The 21247-nt window shown below is 46.6% G+C and overlaps 1 protein-coding gene across 1 annotated transcript in view; it reads right to left on the bottom strand.

The window, feature by feature from the left end:
• The window catches only part of LOC128782885 (zinc finger SWIM domain-containing protein 6-like), a 294559-nt gene extending 292281 nt beyond the window's left edge, over nt 1-2278 (bottom strand). The window contains exon 1 of the mRNA XM_053933391.1: nt 1750-2278. Coding sequence (XP_053789366.1) covers nt 1750-2278 — 529 coding nt within the window. The remainder of the gene's footprint in view (nt 1-1749) is intronic.
• Nucleotides 2279-21247: the final 18969 nt, after the last annotated feature.

The raw sequence follows: 21247 nt of genomic DNA on the forward strand, positions 1-21247 counted from the left end.
AAGGCAAAAAAACAAACACCACAAAAAACCCACTCATCTAAAGCTGAAGTCCACCTAGGCAGAAAGGCGCTTAACCCAGGAACAGCAAGAGCTTCCCTTCAGAAAGAAGGCAAGTTTGCAGGCTGCCCGCGAAGTGAAATCCGCTGCGGACAAGGCCGACGGAGAGCCCAACACCCTCCGACCCCGAGCCGCAGCACCGAGACCAGGGGTGCCGCTATAACTCGGCACGGCTCAGCGAATAAAGGGCGAGTAGCTGCCGCAGTCAATGCACCGCCAGAAGACGGTCCGGCACAGCACAGGGTGGGACAGAAGGACCGGCCGAGTGGAACCGCCGTCCCGCTCTGCCCCAATTGTCGAGCCGGCAGTGAGAAGCGATAAAGTATTTTATCTGGCTTTCCCTTTCGGTGAGGAGGCAGAAAACCGATGAGAACATAAACGCTAAAATGAGAACAAAGTGTCCAGTCGCCGCCTCCAGCGCGAGGCACCGCCGCACGACAATGCGCATAGCGATGCGTACAGTAATGCGCCCGGGCCGCACAAAGTGCAAGAGCAGCACCCTTAGCGAAAGTTTCCTGGGGAAGCCATAAACCCCTTCCCCACAGAGCCACCACCCCCCAACGGGGCCTGCTTGCGGGTGGGGGTAGTAGCTCTCACTCACACACACAGACACGCGGCAAGGCAAAACCGCCCCCCCCCGCCCCGTAGGGGTGGAGAGTACCAAGCTCCAGTGCCCTTTAAACAGAGGTAGAAAGGAATTAACCAGGGGCACCAGCTCGCAGAGGGGAAAAAACAGTGGAAGGCTGCGGTCGCTTCGTGCGGGAACAGCAGCGGAAGGGGGGAGGGAAGTATTACTCCAGAAGAAGAAAGAGCAGCAATTTTCTCCTCACCTCGCCGCTGTCACGCAGGGGCTCATTTTAAAGTAATCCGTGAGCCTCTCCGCGCCCGAGCTGCAGCAGCTCCCCGCCGTCACATCCACTTCCCCCGCTCCCCCCAGTGGTGAGGCCTGAGCAAATCGCGCCTCCACCCTCTGGCTCGCCGCCGCCCTAAAAATGCCTTTGTTTGCAGCTTTCCCCGCACCACACACCCACTCCTGGGGGCCCACACCCTCTTTTAATTCTTTATTTTGGATCGAGGCGCCTCCCGCCCTCTTCCCCCGTCGTCCCCCTTCTGCTGATTCATTTCAACCAGCGGTTGTGAAGGGGGGGGGGGGGGGGGGCGGAGGCATCTCCTTGCTATTGTGGCTCGGGGTATGGTGACGACCCGGATTGCCAAATGTGGGGAGCTGGAAGGAAGCAGAGCCAAACGGGATTACACACTCTGGATTACATGGAGCGGGCACAACGCGTCGGGAAAGTTAAAGGGACAGGCAAAGGGCAGCGTGCCCAACCCTCCTGTCAGAGACCGGGCCGGCCGTTGGCGGCAGGCGTCATGGATACGTCACAGAGCAGAGCGAAGGAGTTATTCCGTGTCCTGGATCTGAGGAGGAGGAGACTGGTAGAGGAAGTTGCCCGGCCCGAATTACAGCCTGAGAGTGAAGGCCGCACCGCGGGGAGAGCGGGAGGAGGGGGGGAGTAGCACGCGCCAAGAAGGTGGGGTGGCTCCGGCCGCTGGGCCGCGCAGCAAGAGGCGGCTCCCCCGGTAATAGGTGGGTGACGCGTCAGGGGGAGACCCGCGTCTGAGGAGACCAGCAGCGCCCTACCCAGGTGGCCGTGGCCCGGCTCCGCAACGCGGTTCCGGCCTGTAACTCACCGACTTGCAGGACATTATCGACATAGCCGCCATCTAGCAGAACGATGCCCCGGCGAAAGGGCAGGCGGTTCTCGTCGACGGCGCCGGTATCCGCGCCCCCACCGGGTGCGGTACCGCCGGCGGCCCCCCCGGGGGCGGTGGTAAGATCCTCAGTGCCGGTGTTGAAGGAGGAGTACATGCAGATTTCCCTCTCGCTGCGGGGGAAAGACCAGTAGACAATCCTGCGTTGCACCGGCTCTGGGATCCGTTCGAACCGCTCTTCCACCTGCTGGAAAGGCCACTTCTCCGCCACCTTGCGAGCCGCGATGTCCAGCAGGGACTCGGGGCTCTGGGTCTTACCGAGCGGTAGCAGCCCCAGAGCGGCAGCGGCAGCAGCTACAGTAGCAGTTGCGGAGGAAGGTCCAGCGCAGAGCACCCCACTGCTGAGGCTAGTGCCGCCTGCCCGTTGGCCTGGCCTGCTGGCCGAGCCATAGCCAGGTCTGCAGCAGAGGCGCTTAGCGGGGAAAGGGAGTTGACCACGCTCCGCCATGATCGCACCGCTTCTAAGCGGATAGCGGAAGTGGGTATACCGTATAAACGGCACCAGAAAGGCCGCGAGCCACTCCTGGGTCACGCCCCGTCTTCCTTTACATGGCCGCAAGGGGCGGTACCGGCTGCCCGACCATGGTGGGGGGCGGAGTCTTATGCAAATCGACGCCATAAACGTAAATAGAACGGCCCGAGAAAAGCTCGATCCCTGCGTAGGTGGGGGATGGTGCGTGCGCTCCTAGTGCAGAGACCCTGTGCTGATGTGTCGGTTGCCTTCTTTTCCCCCAACGTCACGCGTGCAAGTCTGAGAGCACCTTTCATGCTGGTGGTAAGGGGGAGCGTGGCTGGTGGCGCCCCTCTCTGACACTATGTAAGGAATGGAATGCAGGGGTGGGGCCGTCGCGGTCTCAACCCGGTCACCGGGTGACCGGCGGGGGTGGTTTAGAACTGTGCCCCGCAGCTGGAAAGTATAGTAACGGCTGAGGTAGCCAGTCTCATCCACAAAAAGGTGGGTGGGGGCTGGCCTGCCTCAAGAGCCTTTCCTGGGGGAAGAGAGCGACGCCCGCCTTTCACCGGAGCTCCGCGGAAGTTGAGGGCTGCTGGGAGGCAGCAGAGGCGCCTTGGAGGGCAGGTAGAAGGCGCTTATGGGCGGCTCCATGTGGGGTTGAGTGGCCTGGCCTGGGCTGCCTCAGAGGCGGGCTGAAATGGGCGAAGCCTGGGGTGTTGCTGTCGGGGTGCTGCTCTTCTGGGGTAAGTTTTGGGGTGGCTGAACCCACGTGTTCCTGCAACAAGTCCTTGAGGCAGCTCAGTAAGATGCGCCCTAAATTTCCCGTTTATTGGAGACACTACGGTATATACGGCCGCTGGGCAGCGGGGTGGACTCCCGTCCCGTGGGGTGTACGACGTGTGCTGGCTCGCTGGTCGCGCGCGCGCTGTGGACGTGTTTGTGTATGGGCTGGTTGTAGCCTGGTGTGAGCTCCACGCAGCCGACTCGCTTCACAGGTCCGGCTTGGAACCGCTCTGGTAGCCCAAGATGAAGGGCTCCGTGACATGACCCGTAGTGAGTAAACTGAACGCTACTAACGCGTTGTGTTTGCCCGAGTGTTAAAAAGGTCTGTAAAAAGGCTGGTGTTGGCCATCAGTACCGGTTAATTTTTTTTGCAAGCGGTGCGGTGCATAATGCTCGCAGTTGCTGCAGACCATGAAGTGACAAGTATTCGTTTTATTTTTCAGGATTCATTAAAAAACATAGCAATATATGGGATCATACTGACTCCTTAAATCAAATGGCCTTCCTGAAAAAAAAAGCTGATTACCCTCAGTAGCAGGCTCAGAATATGACTCCTGCATAGCAACTTGCAGTTGAAAACACTTATTCATCTTGCTTCAATTTAACAATGAACAGCACTTGATAGTTTACGATGCAGAAGACGTCATTTGAGTGCCTAGTTGCTTCATTCACTTAGACTAGTTTACCCAAGTAGACTACATTTTCTATGATGTAATGCAGGCGTTCATCTGGGAAACGCATAGTTGGGAGATGGCTCCATCAGGGAAATCAGTGAAAGAATGTCAAGTGTGTCAGGTGTAAGATAAAAGAATTACAAATAATATTGTTGACTTGAAACTTGATATCTACTTTTTCTTTTCACCAAAACCTGAGACTACACAGGTGTTTAAAGAGCTTTGCAGAAACTGTGTTTTCCATTAAAACTGGATGGGAAATTCAGTGAACTGTATAAGATTTGCAGACTGGTTTTTAAAAAAAGATCACTAGAAAACCTGAAGATTGTTTAAAATATGCAAGTATTTGCTTTTTTACATACTGCTAAACTCATAGTATCATTGATTTGTCATTTCATAGGTAATCTTTTTACATCTAGGTAAAGAACTTTTTCTGCTATTCAGTTGCTTATGTTAAGAAAATGGCTAATGGTTTTTAATCAAAGAGTTTAAATTGTAGACTACGTACAGGGACTCAACTGTGTTCTGCAGAGTTAATTTTCTGTATATGCTATAAGGTGTTTTTTCTTTGGGATCATGAGCTCTACCTTCTGAACAGCAAATGAGGATAAACTGATGCTTGTGCTTCTGGGTATAGACGGTACAAAACAGTTACTCTTGAGGTACCAGTTTTGTAAGTTCACAGATACCTTGCTGAGATATCAACTTGCATTTTCATCATTTTAGGTATATACTTTAGAAGTGATCTACTGGATTTATAACTTAATTCCTACTAAATTTTGGAGGTATTTGGGAGCCTGAATGCTACAGACAAGAGATAAGGATGAAGCACTTTATTTTACTATTAATATGGTATTGATTTCAGTATTTCTGAGAGCAGATAAATGGAATATATAGCAAGTAAAAAGGAAGAAATTAATGATTGCATGTGTACAAGAACAGAGGAAATTTATATTAAATTTTCACCCCATCACTCTCTGTTAATAGTTGTTCACATCGTAAAGTATTTTTTCTTCTATGTTATTCTAGCACTATTTCTGTTTTAAACACATGTCTAGTAAGTCAGTAAAAATGCTCTTCTAAATTGGGTAATGGCTTTTCTTTACCAGGTCTTAACCAGCTGCTGAAATAAAAGTAACACACTAATGCCACTGGAAGAATTCTTCCTGTCATAATAAAGAAGCTTTATAGTGAAAATTGAGATCCACCTTTTTAATCCATCTACTAATCAGCAGGAATGTCTACTTCCCGTTAAGTATGAATATTAATAGCTACACAGGATGCTCTTGAAGCATTTTGCATTTCTGGGCTAGGGGGTACATGAAGAAGTAATGGCATCTTTGATCTTGAAATTCTGCCATAAGTACCAGGTATGCTTCTCCTTGGGCTCCCTCTGCATTGATGTAGCTCCATAATTATTTGCAAATTATAATCTGAGTCTGAAGTTCCTTTGTCCCACTAGTATTGCCCCTTGAGTTCCTTTAACTTTCTGAAAGCCAGTGAGAAGATGTGTTAATTCCTGGGAAGATAGTAAAAAATTAAATTTATAGTTAGTTTTATCTTTCAATGGATATTCTTGTGCAAAGACCTTGCTGAGCTGAGCATTCCTCTTTTTCTGCCTCATGGTTTTGGGAGGTCTGTATTCCAGAGCTATGCAGAGAGGAAGGAACAGCTGCAAACCAGCAACCTTGACTTGGTTAGCTTCCTACACATAATCAAAGCCTGTTCTGTGAGCTGCTTGAAAAAATACTTGACCACCATTTGGTGAAACTGAGTCTTAGTAATGTTTCAAAACATTAGGCCACTTGCATACATACAAACAATGGTCTAAATGTAGAAAAATGGATTGCAGACAACCTAATGCTGGCCAACACAAGTCACCCTGGTGGTAACAATTATCTGGAAATATGAAAACAAGAACAACCAACCATTAAGAGGAGACATGGCATTTAAGCTGAACAAGAGTACAGATTCATGTGCTGGAACAGTAGGGAGTTAGAGATTAAGAAGAAGAAACTCAGGGAGGTTAGAGGGCTCAGAGCTTTAAGAAAAAACATAAAAACATTATTCACGGTGTTAGCACTAAAATAATCAAATACAAAATGACTGATGGTTCTGCTAAAACAGGTGATTTTAAAATACTAAAATGAATCCTTTTTAACCTGTTTATTTATGGGGTTTTTAGGTAACTAAGCAGTTCTTATAAGAGAGCTATAGGTCTTATGGATTCTAAATGTATTCTGTGATTTAGCATTTGAAATTTTGAAAAACACTGCTGTAGATAATGGTAGTGAATATTACTATACTTTGCAGTGTAGTGACTGGAAATTTAAACACAGGAAAAATGGATAATAGTGATGAGTGTTGATGAAGTTATTGTCTTAAGATTGGTCAATGAAGAAAATGTGCTTGGTCAATATCTTTGGGTTTACAATGTTTTCTTAAATAGCTTCATTTGTTATTTTCAGAAACTTTTTTTAATTTAAGGAGTTTCAAATAGAATGTTTGGCTTTTAGTAGCCTTTTAAACCAAAACTCTAGGATAAATATTGACAGCTCTTTAGAGTCTCTCTGTTAAAATGAAAATAAACCAGCAGCAGTGAATGAGCCCTTTCAAAGTGCAGGTTTTTATTCTAATTAAATTTCATGATGATTCTGAAACATGTGTCAGGCTAGAATCTAAAAGCATTTAGGAAAATGTACTTAAAATACCAAGTGTGCTTTAACAGTATTCTACAATAATGAAAAGATACAAACATTCTAATTGTTGACATTCATTTGTGTCCTCTGCCTTTTTTGTGGCTTAATACTTGATGTATGAAGTCATTCTAAGATGGACTGAAGGAAAGGGCATTATGTATGCCAGAGTCTCAGAGATGTATGAATTAAGGCTGCTCTGTATTTTCTCAAGGAATGAGCACATTCACTTTACATTTATTGAAAACAGACCTTGGGAATTAATTATTTCTTCCTTATAAGGATCCTTGTGCTGGGATATCTGTTGGGACAATTTAGCTCACTACTGAGTTACTAAGGATAAAAGCATCACTATTCCAAGTAAAATGATAACATGAAAGTGATTTCTTAAAATTAAACATGTTGAACTGACTTAGAAGATTCAGAATTTCAAAGTAAAAAAGCTTTCCTAAACTTTAAAGGATTGTATTTCTTCTAATATAAAAATAAAAGCAAATTTGATGAAAACTTAATGTTTTAAAACAACTTGTAGGTATTTTTTTCTCAGGTTGAACAGTTGCAAAATACTACTGATCAACTGTCATAAACACCTCAGCACATAATTGTCTCAGTTTAGAGACAAGTTTATGAGAAAAACGCTCTGGAATGAGTATATCCTTTAAAAAAGGGCTCCAACAATCCCTTTCTGCCAATAAGAAATTAATACTAGTGGATGAAAGTGAAAAATCCCAAGCGTTTATTGACGGTGCCCACACAGCACAGGAAAAAAACCCAAATAAATACTAGATATTGTTGACAGACCTTACCCCCCCCCACACACCCCGTAACAAAAAAAAAAAAAAAAAAAAAAAAAAACCCAACACCACAAAATGCTAGGGAAAAAAAAAAACCAAAAAACCAAAACCTCAGTGGCCGGCACCGTGGTGGGGAGAAAAAAAAATGGCCCTGGCTCCTGTCTCAAGGGAAGAAAAAAAAACATAACAAAAGGTTCACTGCCCAGCTCGGGCAAAACAGATGGGAATCTGGTGAATCGCTGGTGTTGGTCCCCTCTTCACAGCAAACTTGGTGTCCTTTCTCTTGCCGGATCGGCTTTTCCGAGGTCTGGGGCCGGGATCCAGGTCGCCTTCCCGCCGGTCCCTGGCCGACTCGTCTCCCGGCGATTTTTCTCTCTGATCTCGGACCCAAACCAAACCGTCAAATTCAAGAAAGAAGCCGCTGAAGGATTGCTCTTGCAAGTCTCCAAGGCCAGGGAAAGGCAAAACCCCCAAACTTCTTGCTTAAGCTAACAGAACCCAAGCTAGCTAAGCAAAAAAAAAAACAAAAAAAAAAAACAAAACACAAAAAAAAAAAAAAAAAATAAAAACACCTTAAAAAAACTCAGTCCGCCCGACAGGAAGGACACCTGGAGAGTGAGGCTTTTAAAAAGCCCGCCCTGAGCCCCAAGGCTTCCTCCTCCCCCGGACCCACCTTAAAGCTGCAGCAACCATTTCTGGGCATAGAGCAGACAATCAGGGAATAGAAAAAACACACTGATATAAAATTTCAATAGACAAACCGAATTTTATTTCTACATCTTTTATTTTAAAGAAAGCAAGCAAGCAAGTAGAGCTGGGTGGCCGGGGAGCCACCGCTTCACTCACAGCACATACCACTTACAAATTCGGTAAAGTGTATATACTGTTTTTAAGCCTATAAAACATTTTCCAATGTGCTTGGTTAGTACAAATCAGTAAATATCAATTAGCTGGAATCAGCAATTTCATAATCTTTCCAGGTGGTTGTTGGCTTCCTGTCCTTCTTGTGGGTGTCTGGAGGGAGGCCCCTTCACTGGTGTCTGCTATGTGATTTTGTTAAGCTTTTTATTATACATAAGCATTTAGTCGCGTTGCAATCCCCTTAGCTTTACCACAACTTCCTCTATTTTATTCTAAGCATCAGTCATCTTGCTACCTCATCTCTTTACCATACTTCCCCTATTTCAATTGTTTACTTGGCTATAGAAAGTTTCAAAACCCTTCTTTGTATCTATCCCAAGGAATGCATCCATTTTCGACACAGCAGATACAAGCATCTGCTGATTCCATTGCTGATTGACATGAATCACAAAAACATTTTTCACAATCCCTCCCCTTTTTCTTTAGGTTATTGATTTGTGTCTTTACTTCAAATTGAGCTAATACCTTTTGGGTCGCAGTTATGCTTGGTTCTGCTTTAGCCTTGACTATCATAAGGGAGTGAGTTTTTTTCTCCCCTAGTTGTTATTTTAGGATTTATGGGCGTTGCTGAAATCTGCATTCCCTGGATTACTGAATGTATTAGCCTAATAAAGCATGGAATCATACATGGTATATACAATAGGCCTAATGTAGAACAAAGCAATATGAACCTCAACTTCTTCCACAAGGCTCCTTCAAACAAATTATTCCACCAATTGTCAGTTAATATGGAATTCCATTTCTACACTGGAACATGTGCAACTCTAATTTCATCTGCCAAATTTGTAATAACCTCTCCATTATCATCAGTCTCTAAACAGCATTCAGATGTATTAAATTTTCCACAAAACCCCCCTTCTTCAGCTAATAAATAATCTAGGACTAGCCTATTCTGATATACTGCTGCTCTGGTCTGGGTTAGTTGTCTAGCTACAAGCTTCAATGCCTCTGATGTTTGATTAGAAGTAATTTCTACTATAGCCTGCAATCTAATAATTCGGTTAAGCATATAAGTAGGGGTTCTATAACCCCAGCTGCCATCCTGAGCCCAGGAGGCAGGATCATAGTAATCTATGATCCATTGGGAAGTCCATTCTTCATTATTCCAGGTCTGTTTTCCTCCTATTTCAGTTGGTTTTCTTCTGCACAGAGTTTCATAAAGAGGTCATCCTAAATATTCACCTTTGCTCTTAGGTAGCAAAAAGAATGCAGGTTGTATAATTCCAATTGTACAGGTACCTCTCCATTTCTTTGATAGTTCATTATATGCCCTTTTACCACATATCCAAAATAATCCATCTGGAGCTTTCCAATTTTCAGCCATCTGCCCCGGATTTTCCCCAATATCCCTTAAGATCCCTTACCTTCATAAAAGGATTAGCATGTGTTACACTTTTCCAGCAAACAATTCCATCGGTACAATTGATAGACCAATAACCTGTTGGTGGTTTCAGCCACCAGGTCGTAAAGGTGGAGTTGGTGGTATATATCATCTTGAAGGGGGTATGTCCTGTATATGTAGTGAAAATTGTTTCCTTCCCTAGAAATATAAATTTGGCCTATTACTTCATGACAATATCCACCCCTCAGGTCGAATTTCATTAGATCTATGTGTCCTGTTCCATAATATCAACTGATCAGGTCCTACCCCTTCACCTCTCTATGGCCACTGCTCAGTCATTTGGGATCCCCCACAAATCCAACAGCTAGTCACATTTAATTCCTTAACTACTTTTTGCATCAGATCAATAAACAAATTTTTTCCTAACATAGAGAGGTCCCAATCACTAAGTCTTTTCTTAATTTTTTCATACAGGTCACTTCCTGCTCTTGCTCTTTTTGGTTTGAATTTCCCCCAAATTCTTTGTAACATTTTTCACTAATTCTTCCTTGAATTTATCTTGTACTCCCGCTTTATCTGAGTATCCCCACATTCTGCCTTTGGTAAAACAGAGGAATGGTTCTCCCCAGGGACAAAATTGATAGTGTCGAGGTGCCCATCCTCCCATTCCTAAATTTGTTGCCACCCAGAAACTCTTTTCTCCTATTGTACAGGTTTCGAGTTTTCCTGGGTCATAACATCTTGCATTAATATGAATGTGTGCTGCAAACACTCGGGCTGTGGTCCGGCCATACTTCACATTTTGATAGCACTTTAAGCAGGGATTGGTTATCCCATTCCGTGGAGGACTCAACAGTACCATAAGGCCCCACAGTTTTATTATCCCTCTGCCTCCTTCACTTACCGGGGTGCTTCCAGCAGCGAGGGGTACAATCTTCTCGGCAGCAAGGATCTTCTTCAGGGGTTCCGTGTGAGCTTTCCTGGATTTCGTGCCGTTTCTTAAATACTTCCCAATTCTTTGCTTTGACTGCCTCAGATCCACGAGGGACTTGATTACATTTGCAACACTCAATCTTTTTAATATTTGCCTCACTTGATAGTCCCCCTCTTAATCCATATTTCTACAACATCCACCACTCATGAGAATCTAGTTCTAATGTTCTTTCCTCTATTCTCTTTTTTTTAAATATATTCAGTTAAAATCTGTTCAATGTGTTTACACTCTGGACACAACCCACTTGGAGGATAACCCCTGCGACAATGACAATACCACCTCTCCTTACAATAGTTGCATTCAGTGCTTAAAAAGGGATAGCAATTACAATCCTTTTCAATACAGGTTATTTTATCTCCCGGCATCTGATTTTCATGTTATTTTCACCTTCAGTTCTCCTGGCTGAGAGGTAATTTTCCAGTCTGCTTCCTTTGTTGTTATAGGTCCTTTTACTTGGGAGATGTGTGTCCACCCTTTCTCTGCTGTCCGGATTGCCATATCTGCAGTCCATCCCAACGGGGAGTCAAGCTACTTTCTTTCCAACTATGGATCAATACTTGATCACCTGGTTGTATTTTATGAATTGCAAATCCTAGGGGAGGAGTTTGATTCATTATTCCTTTCTTACGAAGTTCTTGAACTTTTTTTTTCCCCAAAGTCATAACATACCCTTGGATTGACATATCGTCTACTATGGGATTTCCCACTGGCATCTCTTGAGAATATGGCATCCCATATAGCATCTCATATGGGGAGATCCCATGCTCTGAGTTCGGCATTGTTTGAATATTTAACAATGCCAATGGTAAGCACTTAATCCAAGATAGTTTTGTTTCAATCATTAGTTTTGCTAGCTGATGCTTTAGGGTCTGGTTCATTCTTTCTACTCTCCTCGAACTCTGAGGGTTCCAAGGGGTATGATATTCCCAAGAGATCCCTAAAGCTTTCATTACTTCTTTTAACACTTTCGAGGTAAAGTGGGAACCCTGATCCAAATCAATCACTCTAATCATCCCAAATAGTGGAATTATTTCTTCTAAAATAATCTTTGTAACAAAATGTGCTGTTGCTTGTGCCACAGGGTAGGCCTCTACCCAGTGAGTTAATTGGTCTACTATTACTAACAAATACTTATATCTTCCCACTTTCGGTAGTATAGTAAAATGCTGTGTCCGACCGGCGGGAAGAATGATGTCTGAACTCCAATGATTTCAGAAGGCTAATTAATTAATTTATTAAACTATATTATACTATAATTATATTTCACTAACTAACTAAGTAGAAAACCCGTGACTCTCTCCTCAGAGTCCCGACACACATGTGGATCCAATTGGTCAATGAATCCAAAACACCATCACCAGAATCCAATCAAGCAATCACCTTGGGTAAACAATCTCCATACCACATTCCACATGGGCACAAATACAGGAGCAGTGAATGAGATAAGAATTGTTTTGATTCTCTTTTCTCTGCTTCTCTCACAGCTTCTCTCAGGAGAAATCCTGAGAAAGCTAAGTCTCTCTCTGTTCAGAGGGTATGTGAATACCACATGGTAGTTCGGTAAAATCCACTTGTATCTTTTCAAAAGGCCTATATGCAGTTTTCTCCCTCCCTGCAGGGTCTGTCTAGATGTCTTCTTGTTAATTTTCTGGCAAATAATGCATCCTTGTGTCTCCTGTTTTGCTATATCAAATATTCCTATACACCCAAAAAACTTTAACAAGTGGTCGCTTAGCGCTCCTGTTCCCCAATGAGTTCATTGATGTAGCTGATGAATTATTCTTCTAGCATAACTTTTATATAGCATTTCTCTACCATCTGGTAAAAGCCACTTGTCCCCTTTTAGCTTAGCCCCTAGTTTCTCCATCTCTTGTATTTCCTTTGAGGTATTGCATTTTTGATACTTTATCCCATCCTTACTTTTACTCAAATTATTTAAAGACACGGGTAAGCATACTGCTGCCCTTTGTGCTTCTGCATCAGCCAAATTATCCCCACGAGTCCAATAATCCATTCCCCTCTGATGTCCTCTTACATGGACGACAGCTATTGCTGATGGACCCCTCAAAGCTTCTAATACGCTTACAATCAATTCATGATGAACAAGTCCTCTCCCTCAGGTATTTACAAGTCCCCTTTCTTCCCTTCCAAAGATACAGGGTATTGTCATACTCTTATGGGAAGAATTGGATTACTTATTTCTGTCTTAATGGGTTCAATTTCCAGCTTTCCTATTTCCCCTTTATGGTGCAACACCTTTGGATTAATTTTGTCTTCATCTTCTGACATTAAAGTATAAAGCTGTACCTGTAGTTCTCCTTGTTTCACTTCTAAATTTACTCCTAAAGCTATAATCATATATCTTTCCAGCAAATTACTGTCTGCTTCTGGTACCAATAACAAATCAGTCAAACAAATCTTATTTTCTGATTCAATTTCAACATTTTCAAGTATGGGTACTTTAAATGGTTCCCCTTTTGCTCCTACAACTAGAGCAATATCTTTACTAATTTTACATCTACTAAAAAGGTAACTTCTTCCCCTTGGGGACCTATTTTTAGTTTTATCAAGGGCTCTTTCGATGTTCTAGTCCCCAAGATGTACAGCCCCTGACACCCCTATTTGTCCCCTTCCAATATTTTTTTTTTCTTTTCGTCATTGCTTACAGTGTAGCTTTGTGTGTTCTCTTCTCCCATAGCAATGATAATCTGCAGGACCATCGACGGGGTTTTTAATCTGGGGAGGTTTCTTATAATCTCCCCTAGGTCTTTGCCCTTCTGTTCTAAACACTTTCTTTTCCCCCCTTCTGAGTTTCCCTCACAGCTGCTATGAATATCTTGGCTTTTGCCTTTTGTTTTTCTTCATCTCTCCTCATGTACGCCTTTTGGGCTTCCCGCAATAGCTCTTGAAGACCCCGGTCCTGCCAATCCTCTAATTTCTCTAGCTTTTCCCATATGTCTCCCCATGATTTTGCCACAAATTGAATTTTAAGCAATGCCGCTCCTACTGGGGAATCTGGGTCCACTCCCGCATACGTTTGCAGGCTCTTTCTGAGTCTCTCAAGCCAATCTGTAGGTGTTTCATTGTTTTCTTGGTGCACACTGAAGGCCTTCTTAATATTTTGCCCTCGAGGTACGGCATTCCGTATCCCTTGTATAATGACATCGCTAAGGTCCCTCATATTTTTTCTGTCCTGCTCATTCTGGTGATTCCAATCCGGTCTCTGATTAGGCCATTTTTGATCACCACATGGACCCTGCTGGTGTCTCCTTTCCCAGTCTCTCATTCCTGCTTGCCTAATCATTTCCCTTTCCTCAGTTGTAGCAGAATTTTTGAGAGAAAGAGGGCACGATTTATATTTAGAAGGTTGAGCTACCCCAGCCTAGGCCTCAGATGCAGGCCTTGGTGAGGCCTTGAAGCCTATGATGCAGTTAGAAATTAAGTCTGTGGTGCAGTTAGTAATTATGTTAAGGTAATCACAGTGTAATTGAGCTTTCTGGGTGTGAATTAGTATAGGTCTGCAGTGTGAAACTCTAGCCACCTTAAGACAAAGACAAACAACGTTTGCTTGCCAATGAAATTGTACTCACAATTGTAAACTATATTGAAGTGTATATAAACTGCCATCTTGCAAACAATAAATAGAGAACGTACATTTCACCACATTGGTGCAGATCTGCGCTTGTCCTGTCCAACCTCCCGGAATTTATGAGTCCCTGATTCATGTGGCGCCTGTGAACAGGGATGGGAAGACTCTGATGAGCCATCAAAACGCCTCTGTGACGGCGTCGGATGGCGGCCCCTTGTCTGTGTGACAGAGGGCGCAAAGGGGGGGCTTGTCGCCGCTGTGTCGTGGGAGGATACGGGGCACCTCGTAGTGGTTGGAAGGTTGTCGGAACCCAAGGTATCCCTCAGACACTCTTGGATGTTCCGGGCCCAGGGCAGAAGCCTCTGAGACCCTGGCAGGCGGCCAGGAACCCCTGTGGTCTTGAGTTTGACCCATGGAACAATTTACCAACCTTGCAGGAAGAACAAGAAATCACAAAAGTTTAGATATTATAATAGAAGTAGTCACAAAGTGAAAGGTAGGATTTTTGAGTGCTGTACAGGGGGGTTTTAGGCCTTGTACAGAGGGGTCTGAGTTTTGTACATGGGGGTCAGAGGTTCTAAGATGGAGGGATTTGGGCGTGCCCTGTCCTCCTTCTTTCTTCTTCCTATTCCCCATGTTCTTGGTGGTGTTGGCACTCACAGATTGGTTTAGAGTAGAAAGTCACTGTTCAACATAGGTAATAGGCATTGGGGAAAAACTATAAACATCTAATACGTAATGTGTGATATAAAAGATGGCACCAGCCCCTCGAGGGACAGAGACAGGGACAGAGACGGAGACAGAGAAGAAGACGGAGGGAGACGGAGAGAGACGCAGAGGGAGAAGGAGTCAGGGACAATGTCAGGGAGTCTGTGTGCCTTGAGATAACATGCAATAAACTGCCTTGAGACCAGACGACTGAAGACTACTGAGTCTTTCTTTGAAGGCACGGGTTGGAGGAGAGACTTTACCACCATCCGGAGTCACCCCAATCTGGGGGAAGGCTCCGGCACCTGGCGTCCCTGGGTGGGCAGTGACAAGAAACCAATTTACCAGACGACCTCCAACTTCCACCCGGGAAACAGGCACACCCCGAAGACTCCGAAGAGAGAGAGAGCGGACAGCTCAAGACGAAACATCCTGACCTTCACCAAGACAAATCATCCCAAGAACAGCCCGGAGAGGAGAAAAACCAGAAGCGCACCTGGAATTTCTCGCCTGTGAGCTGCTGGACAGTAATCAGGATCATCTCCGGACCGACCTTGCGCTGATTCGGCTTTTGGTGAGAACAGTTGAGATTAAGAACATGGGGGGGGATACTCCCAAGAGCAGATTCGAATTTTGTCAGCCCTACAGGGGGTGGCATCCACACATCCTGTGGAGATGGCTCCAAAAGAGCTAAAGGCCCTGTTGTTGTGGGTGCGGTGTAATTACCCGCACACAGAGACGCATCTCTTGTTCGAACCAAATTTCTGGCAAGAGATCAACAGGCATTTGCATTATCTGGCCACAAAAAGAGATAAGAATGCCGCAAAACTTTTACCTTCAGCGAGAATAATGTTAGAGTCATTTTCACAACGCGGCAAGGGGTCTCTCGTTTTACACCAAATAGCTCAGGCTCCTGGAGGAGCACAGGGAGAATTGCCCAGCCAGCAGCATGGGGCAGCTCTCTTCACCACAGATCAAGAGGAAGCAGAACCGCTTCCCGTGGAAAAGCAAGGGGACGATTTTCCATCACGTCCAGGGTCCCCAGATTCCCACAGGTCCTCAGATTCCCCTGAGCCCCCAGAATCTCTAGGGTCCTCCGATGCAGAAACCCCTCAGTCGGTTGCAGATCAGCCGGGGATAGTTGTCACCCTCGGTGAGGGAGGAGATCGGGAACACCCCGAGTCTACACTCACAGCGGGGGGGGCTGCAGCAGCACCGGCGGGGGAGGGTGCAGATGGGAGTGCAGAACCCAGGGAGGAGGGGGAGCCGTCTCTCACAGCGGCGGCGGCGGGCAGTTTGCAACAGCCCGCGGCGCCAGAGAGAGCGGGGGGGACTGTGAGGGCAAAGGGGACCAATGAGAAGGCGGGAGATGCGGGCGCGGCGGTCGTACGTCCTGAGGGTCCCGTGACGCATGCCATGGCGAGAGCCCGCGCTGCCGCAGCGGCAGCCGCCCGGCAGGCACAGGGTGATGGCTCCCAAACCACAGCAGCGGCGTTGGCCAGGCAACAGGCTGAGACAGAGCAAAAAGCTACGGCAAATGCTCGTCTCGCGGCAGCGGCAGCGCGCATCCGTGTGATGGAGAAGCGAAACCCAGAAGCCGGGGCGGGGGAGGGCACCTCGCGTGCGGCGGGCGCGACACGAGCACAGACGGGACGGAAGCGACGCGCTCGGGTTGTGGGCGTCGGCACAGAGTCAGGAGAGGCGTGTCCCTGTGATGGGCAGTGTGGGGTGGAGACATCAGAGCCGGAGTGGGATCGGGAAGGTGGCGACGTCAGTCTCGGGGAGGATGAGAGCGCTCCCGAGGTCGTGGCTGCGCTGGGGAGAGCGAGGAGGAGGCGCGGTCAGGGTCGGGGCGGGAGCGTCCACACCCCCGTGGTGACACTGGCAGGGATGGGGCGTGTCCAGGGTGCAAACGTTTGCCAGGGCACCGCCCCCACACCGTTCCCACGGCAATCGACTCATGCGCACTCAGCCTGTGCCCACAGCCAATCCCAGCCAGCCTCAGACATTGTAAAGCTGAAGCAGTTGATACAGCAAGAGTCGACATCCCAGACTGCGGGATTTGCAAGTGTAAATCAATTGTTACAAGAATTGCTCAGGGATTTATCAGAGATACAGATAGGGGAGCAAACGTCCGAGTCTTTTGCAGTGCCGACCTCAGCCGGTCAGACGACAGCGCCACCCAGTGGCAGGACCGCAACATTGCAGGAGGTTTTGCCGGACCCGGTCGCCCAAGCCATTGCGCCACCCAGTGGTGCATCTGTAACATTGCAACACTTTTTTCCAGTTTTATACAAAAAGAAGTCTAGGGCGAGGAAGACCACACCTGCACGACAACAGGAACCTTCGCTGATTCCAGAACGACATGAGACTCAGGACACTCCTGCTGAGGCGCAGCAACAGGACGATACTGTATGTATCACCGCTTCGGAGGGTGTCCCAGTCTGGACAATTCCAACATCAAGGTCTGCTGATTCTTCGCGTCAGGGAGAGTCAATTTTAATATCAAAAGGGGTTGTTGAGTTTCTTTTACAGTATCTGACCACAGCCTTGGAGTCACATCCAGAGCTGCTGACTCATCTTCCGAAAATTTTTCAAACAATACAGGGCAGCCGTGTGTTTTCCCCTGCAGCAGACGTTCCATTCTCATCCGCAAGCACCCAGCCCTCATCTTCGCAGATGCCACAGATGCCGTGGATGTCGGTGAGTTCTGCTGCACCAAAGCCTCAGTCACAACAGATGACTCCACTCTACAGGCAAGTACCCACAAAACTTCCAGCTTTACCGAACGCAAAGCTAGACTGGCAGGACATTCGAGCAGAATTGGAAAAGGAAAAAGGTTTATTGCAGGGCTCGGGAAACATCATGATGCCAGTGAGCTATGACGCTCAGGGACAAAACCCAAGGTGGGAACGCCTGGATCGTGGTGTGATCAAAGACTTAGCCAAAGCCATCCGAGACAATGGGTTGTCATCACCGTACTTCAAACAAATGTTGAAGAGCATTTTTGGTATGTATGATTTAACACCCTATGATCTTAAATATCTTGCAACATCAGTTCTTACAGACACCCAAGCTCTTGTGTGGCAGAAGGCATGGAGGAGATCCCTGGAGGAGCTGAGAGACAGATACCAGGGCGGACCAAACGCAAACCTCACCATGGTGCAGCTTGCTGGTGATCCTCCCGAAGACGACCCGACTCAACAAGCGGTGAGGCTTCCACGGAACGTGCTCAGCGACATCAAGGAGGCGGCACGGAGAGCAATCCTACAGATTGCTCCGGCGGGAGTCCAGGACAACATCTACACGGAGATCAAGCAGGGTCCTTCGGAGCCATTCTCCTCATTTGTGGATCATCTTTCCCAAGCAGTGGAACGACAAGTGGTCGATGAGGGGGCGAAACCACATTTGATCAAAAGCCTTGCTTTTTCCAATGCCAACCCGGAGTGCAGGCGGATCATCAGCATGATGCCGCATCAGACCACCTTGGCAGACATGATAGAGGCATGCAGCAAGGTGGGGACACCACAGCATGTGGCGTCCATCATGGAAGAACAGTTGGGAGAGTGGATTGAGAAGCGTGTCAAGGAGGCTCTTGCAAATTACACAAAGAACAATGGCAACACAGGAAGGTGATGTTTTGGATGTGGGGCACAAGGACATATTAAAAAGAATTGCCCACAATTTGCAAAATTCGACAAACCACCAGATCTTTGTCCCCGATGCAGGAGAGGGAGGCATCTTGCGAGTGAATGCCATTCGCAGACAGATGTGGATGGAAGACCTCTACCGCATCCGGGAAACGGGAAAAAGAGCGCCAATCATCGCCAGCACGCTCCGACACAAATCATGGCGGTGACGCAAAACCAGCAGGGGCAACCCTCGGGGAAGAACAAGCAGATCCCCTCAGCAGAGCAATCTCCAAAATCCCCAGTGACCCAGACTTGGTACTGCCCGGATTCCAATGCGTGCTGGCAACCGCCAAATTGACGTGTCTTTTGGACAACAGCCACACAGTGATACCCACGGGTGTAACTGGGACTTCCTGGAAAAGGCAAGATTTTTTGATAACGGCCAGGGACAGAAGCAGTATTCTTGGTCTTGTTGTTTATCCATCCTTGATTTCAGCAAACCACAAAGAGGAGCTGATGGTCACGGCAAAAGCCCTTCAACCACCTTAGACAATTCCAAAAAATACACCGATAGCCCAGGCCATGGCTTTGCCGTCCCATGCAGAAAAACAAATTATGCCAGTGCTTAACAGGCAAGATTTCTTTTCTGGTGATCAAGCAGAAGTACATGCATCCTGGGTGAAACATTTGAGCCGAGACCGACCCATCGTTACCTGTCAGTTGACTTGTAATGAAAAGACAGTCGTCATTACAGGGATGCTCGACACAGGGGCAGATGTCACAGTCATTTCATACATCTTTTGGCCCCAGGAATGGGACTTGGTTGTACCTTTGGGTTCTCTCGCAGGCATAGGAGGAAGTTCCCTATGCATGCAGAGTGAGAACGTAATCGTTGTCACAGGTCCAGGAAGAAAAACAGCAATAATTCGTCCTTTCATTGTGCAAAAACCCATCACAGTGTGGGGAAGAGACCTCTTAGCACAGTGGGGACTGAGATTGGAATTGGATTTTTAACAGGGGTCACTGTGGCACTCACCACTCTGAAATTGACTTGGAAAACCAATGATCCTGTTTGGGTGGATCAGTGGCCCCTTGAACGAAAGAAATTGAGTGCATTGAAAAAGTTAGTCCAGGAACAGCTGCAGGAGGGACACATCAAACCAACAAATAGCCCATGGAATTCTCCAGTGTTTGTCATTCACAAGAAAACTTCAGGATCTTGGAGACTGCTTCACGATCTCAGGAAGATCAATGAGGTCATCGAAGATATGGGGCCACTCCAGCTGGGACTTTGTCGTGGGGACAGGACATTTTCATGCTCATTATCCCAATCGTGGTTTCTGTTCCCTGTCCTCAGTTTGTTTTGTCTTCCTTCCCCCCCCCCCCCGGCTGGCTGCTGGCTTGCCGCTTAGCTTGCTTGCTGCTTTTGCTTGCTGCTGGCTGCATGCTTTGCTGGCTCTGCTTTCCTCTCCTTTTTTTTCCTCTGCTTTTCGCTGGCTTGCTTTTTTGCCATTTTTTTTTCTTTTTCCTTTTTCCCGGTTTCCGTTGTTCCCTTTCCCCCCCCCCCTCAAGACATCGGACCTACTCCGGGCAGGAGCTCCCCCGGGGTCTGCGAAAGAAGCTGCGTACCCTCTGCGGCGAAGAGAGATACAGCTCAACCCTCTTGGACTGGTGAAAACATCTGTGGTCATCTCGGGCTATTTCTCTTGTGCTGGGGAGTGTTTTTTTGTTGTGCCTTAATAAACAAGTTTTTTTCCACTTCCCCTCTGAAGGAATTCCTCCCGAACCCGGTGGTGGGGGGGAGGTTGCGGAGGGTTTGGTTTCCTATAGGGGGCTCCTTTGGAGGTGTTTTCCCCTAATTTGTCCAAAACCAGGACAAATAATTTGGTGGCCCGTACGGGGAGGCCCAGACAAAGTGGAAAAAACTTTATTCTAATAATATTTTTGGCTTTGACCGTACTGCGGGAATATTGGTATGTCTCTTTTTAAAGTTATGATGTCATTTGGAGTGAAAGCCTGCCTCTATTTGTGGTCATTAGGGTTCTTTGAAGTTTTGATCGCTTTATGGTCCCTGGAGTTAGTTATTTTCTTATCCAGAAGTAGCTCCGGTATTGTCCCTAATACGTAGCTTTTGTAGCAGAGGGGCACTAACGAGAATATTTATCGGGCTGGGCTTGGCTGTAATACTTTGCAAGGGGCTTATAAAAATGTTGTTATCGGCTCCAGGAATGTATAACTCGTGGTTGTGGCTGTGTACTAAATTTGTTATGGGGGAGGAGGTTTTTCAGCCTTTGCTTTCCTTTTCCTCCTCCGAATTGTTTACATCTCTGTTAGGAAATGTCCTGTCCTCCCTGACTGCCAAGGATACCATCTTTCTGTTATTTAATTTAATAACCTTTCTCTATACTGTCCGCAGTTTATATAAGATGAAGGCTGAGATTTCTAGAGGGGCTGGTGAGACCTCTGATTTAGGAGTACAACCAAGGGTGAAAAATCCTGAGTGGTGCGGGAAATGGGAGGATATCGGCAAAATTTTAAAGGAGTTTTCTGATCCTGTAGTTTGGGACTTTCCATCTGAACACATCCAGAACCCAGCTGAGGTGGCGAAGTATTTGAAAGGGAAATGCCAGGATAACCCCAAGGAGAAAAGGATCATTGCAGTGAGCTGGGCCCTGGCATATGCTTATCGTACTCTGCTCGATACTGTAGGGCAGCAGACAGAGGAAGGGGGCAGGGAGATAAACCAGCAGCAATCCCAGTCACTCAGGCTGCAGCCAACAGCCCAGGTTCGAACCCAGTAGTTAAACCAGACTGTAAGCCTCAACCAATG

Source organism: Vidua chalybeata (assembly GCF_026979565.1).
Source record: "Vidua chalybeata isolate OUT-0048 chromosome W unlocalized genomic scaffold, bVidCha1 merged haplotype SUPER_W_unloc_3, whole genome shotgun sequence".
Taxonomy (NCBI): domain Eukaryota; kingdom Metazoa; phylum Chordata; class Aves; order Passeriformes; family Viduidae; genus Vidua; species Vidua chalybeata.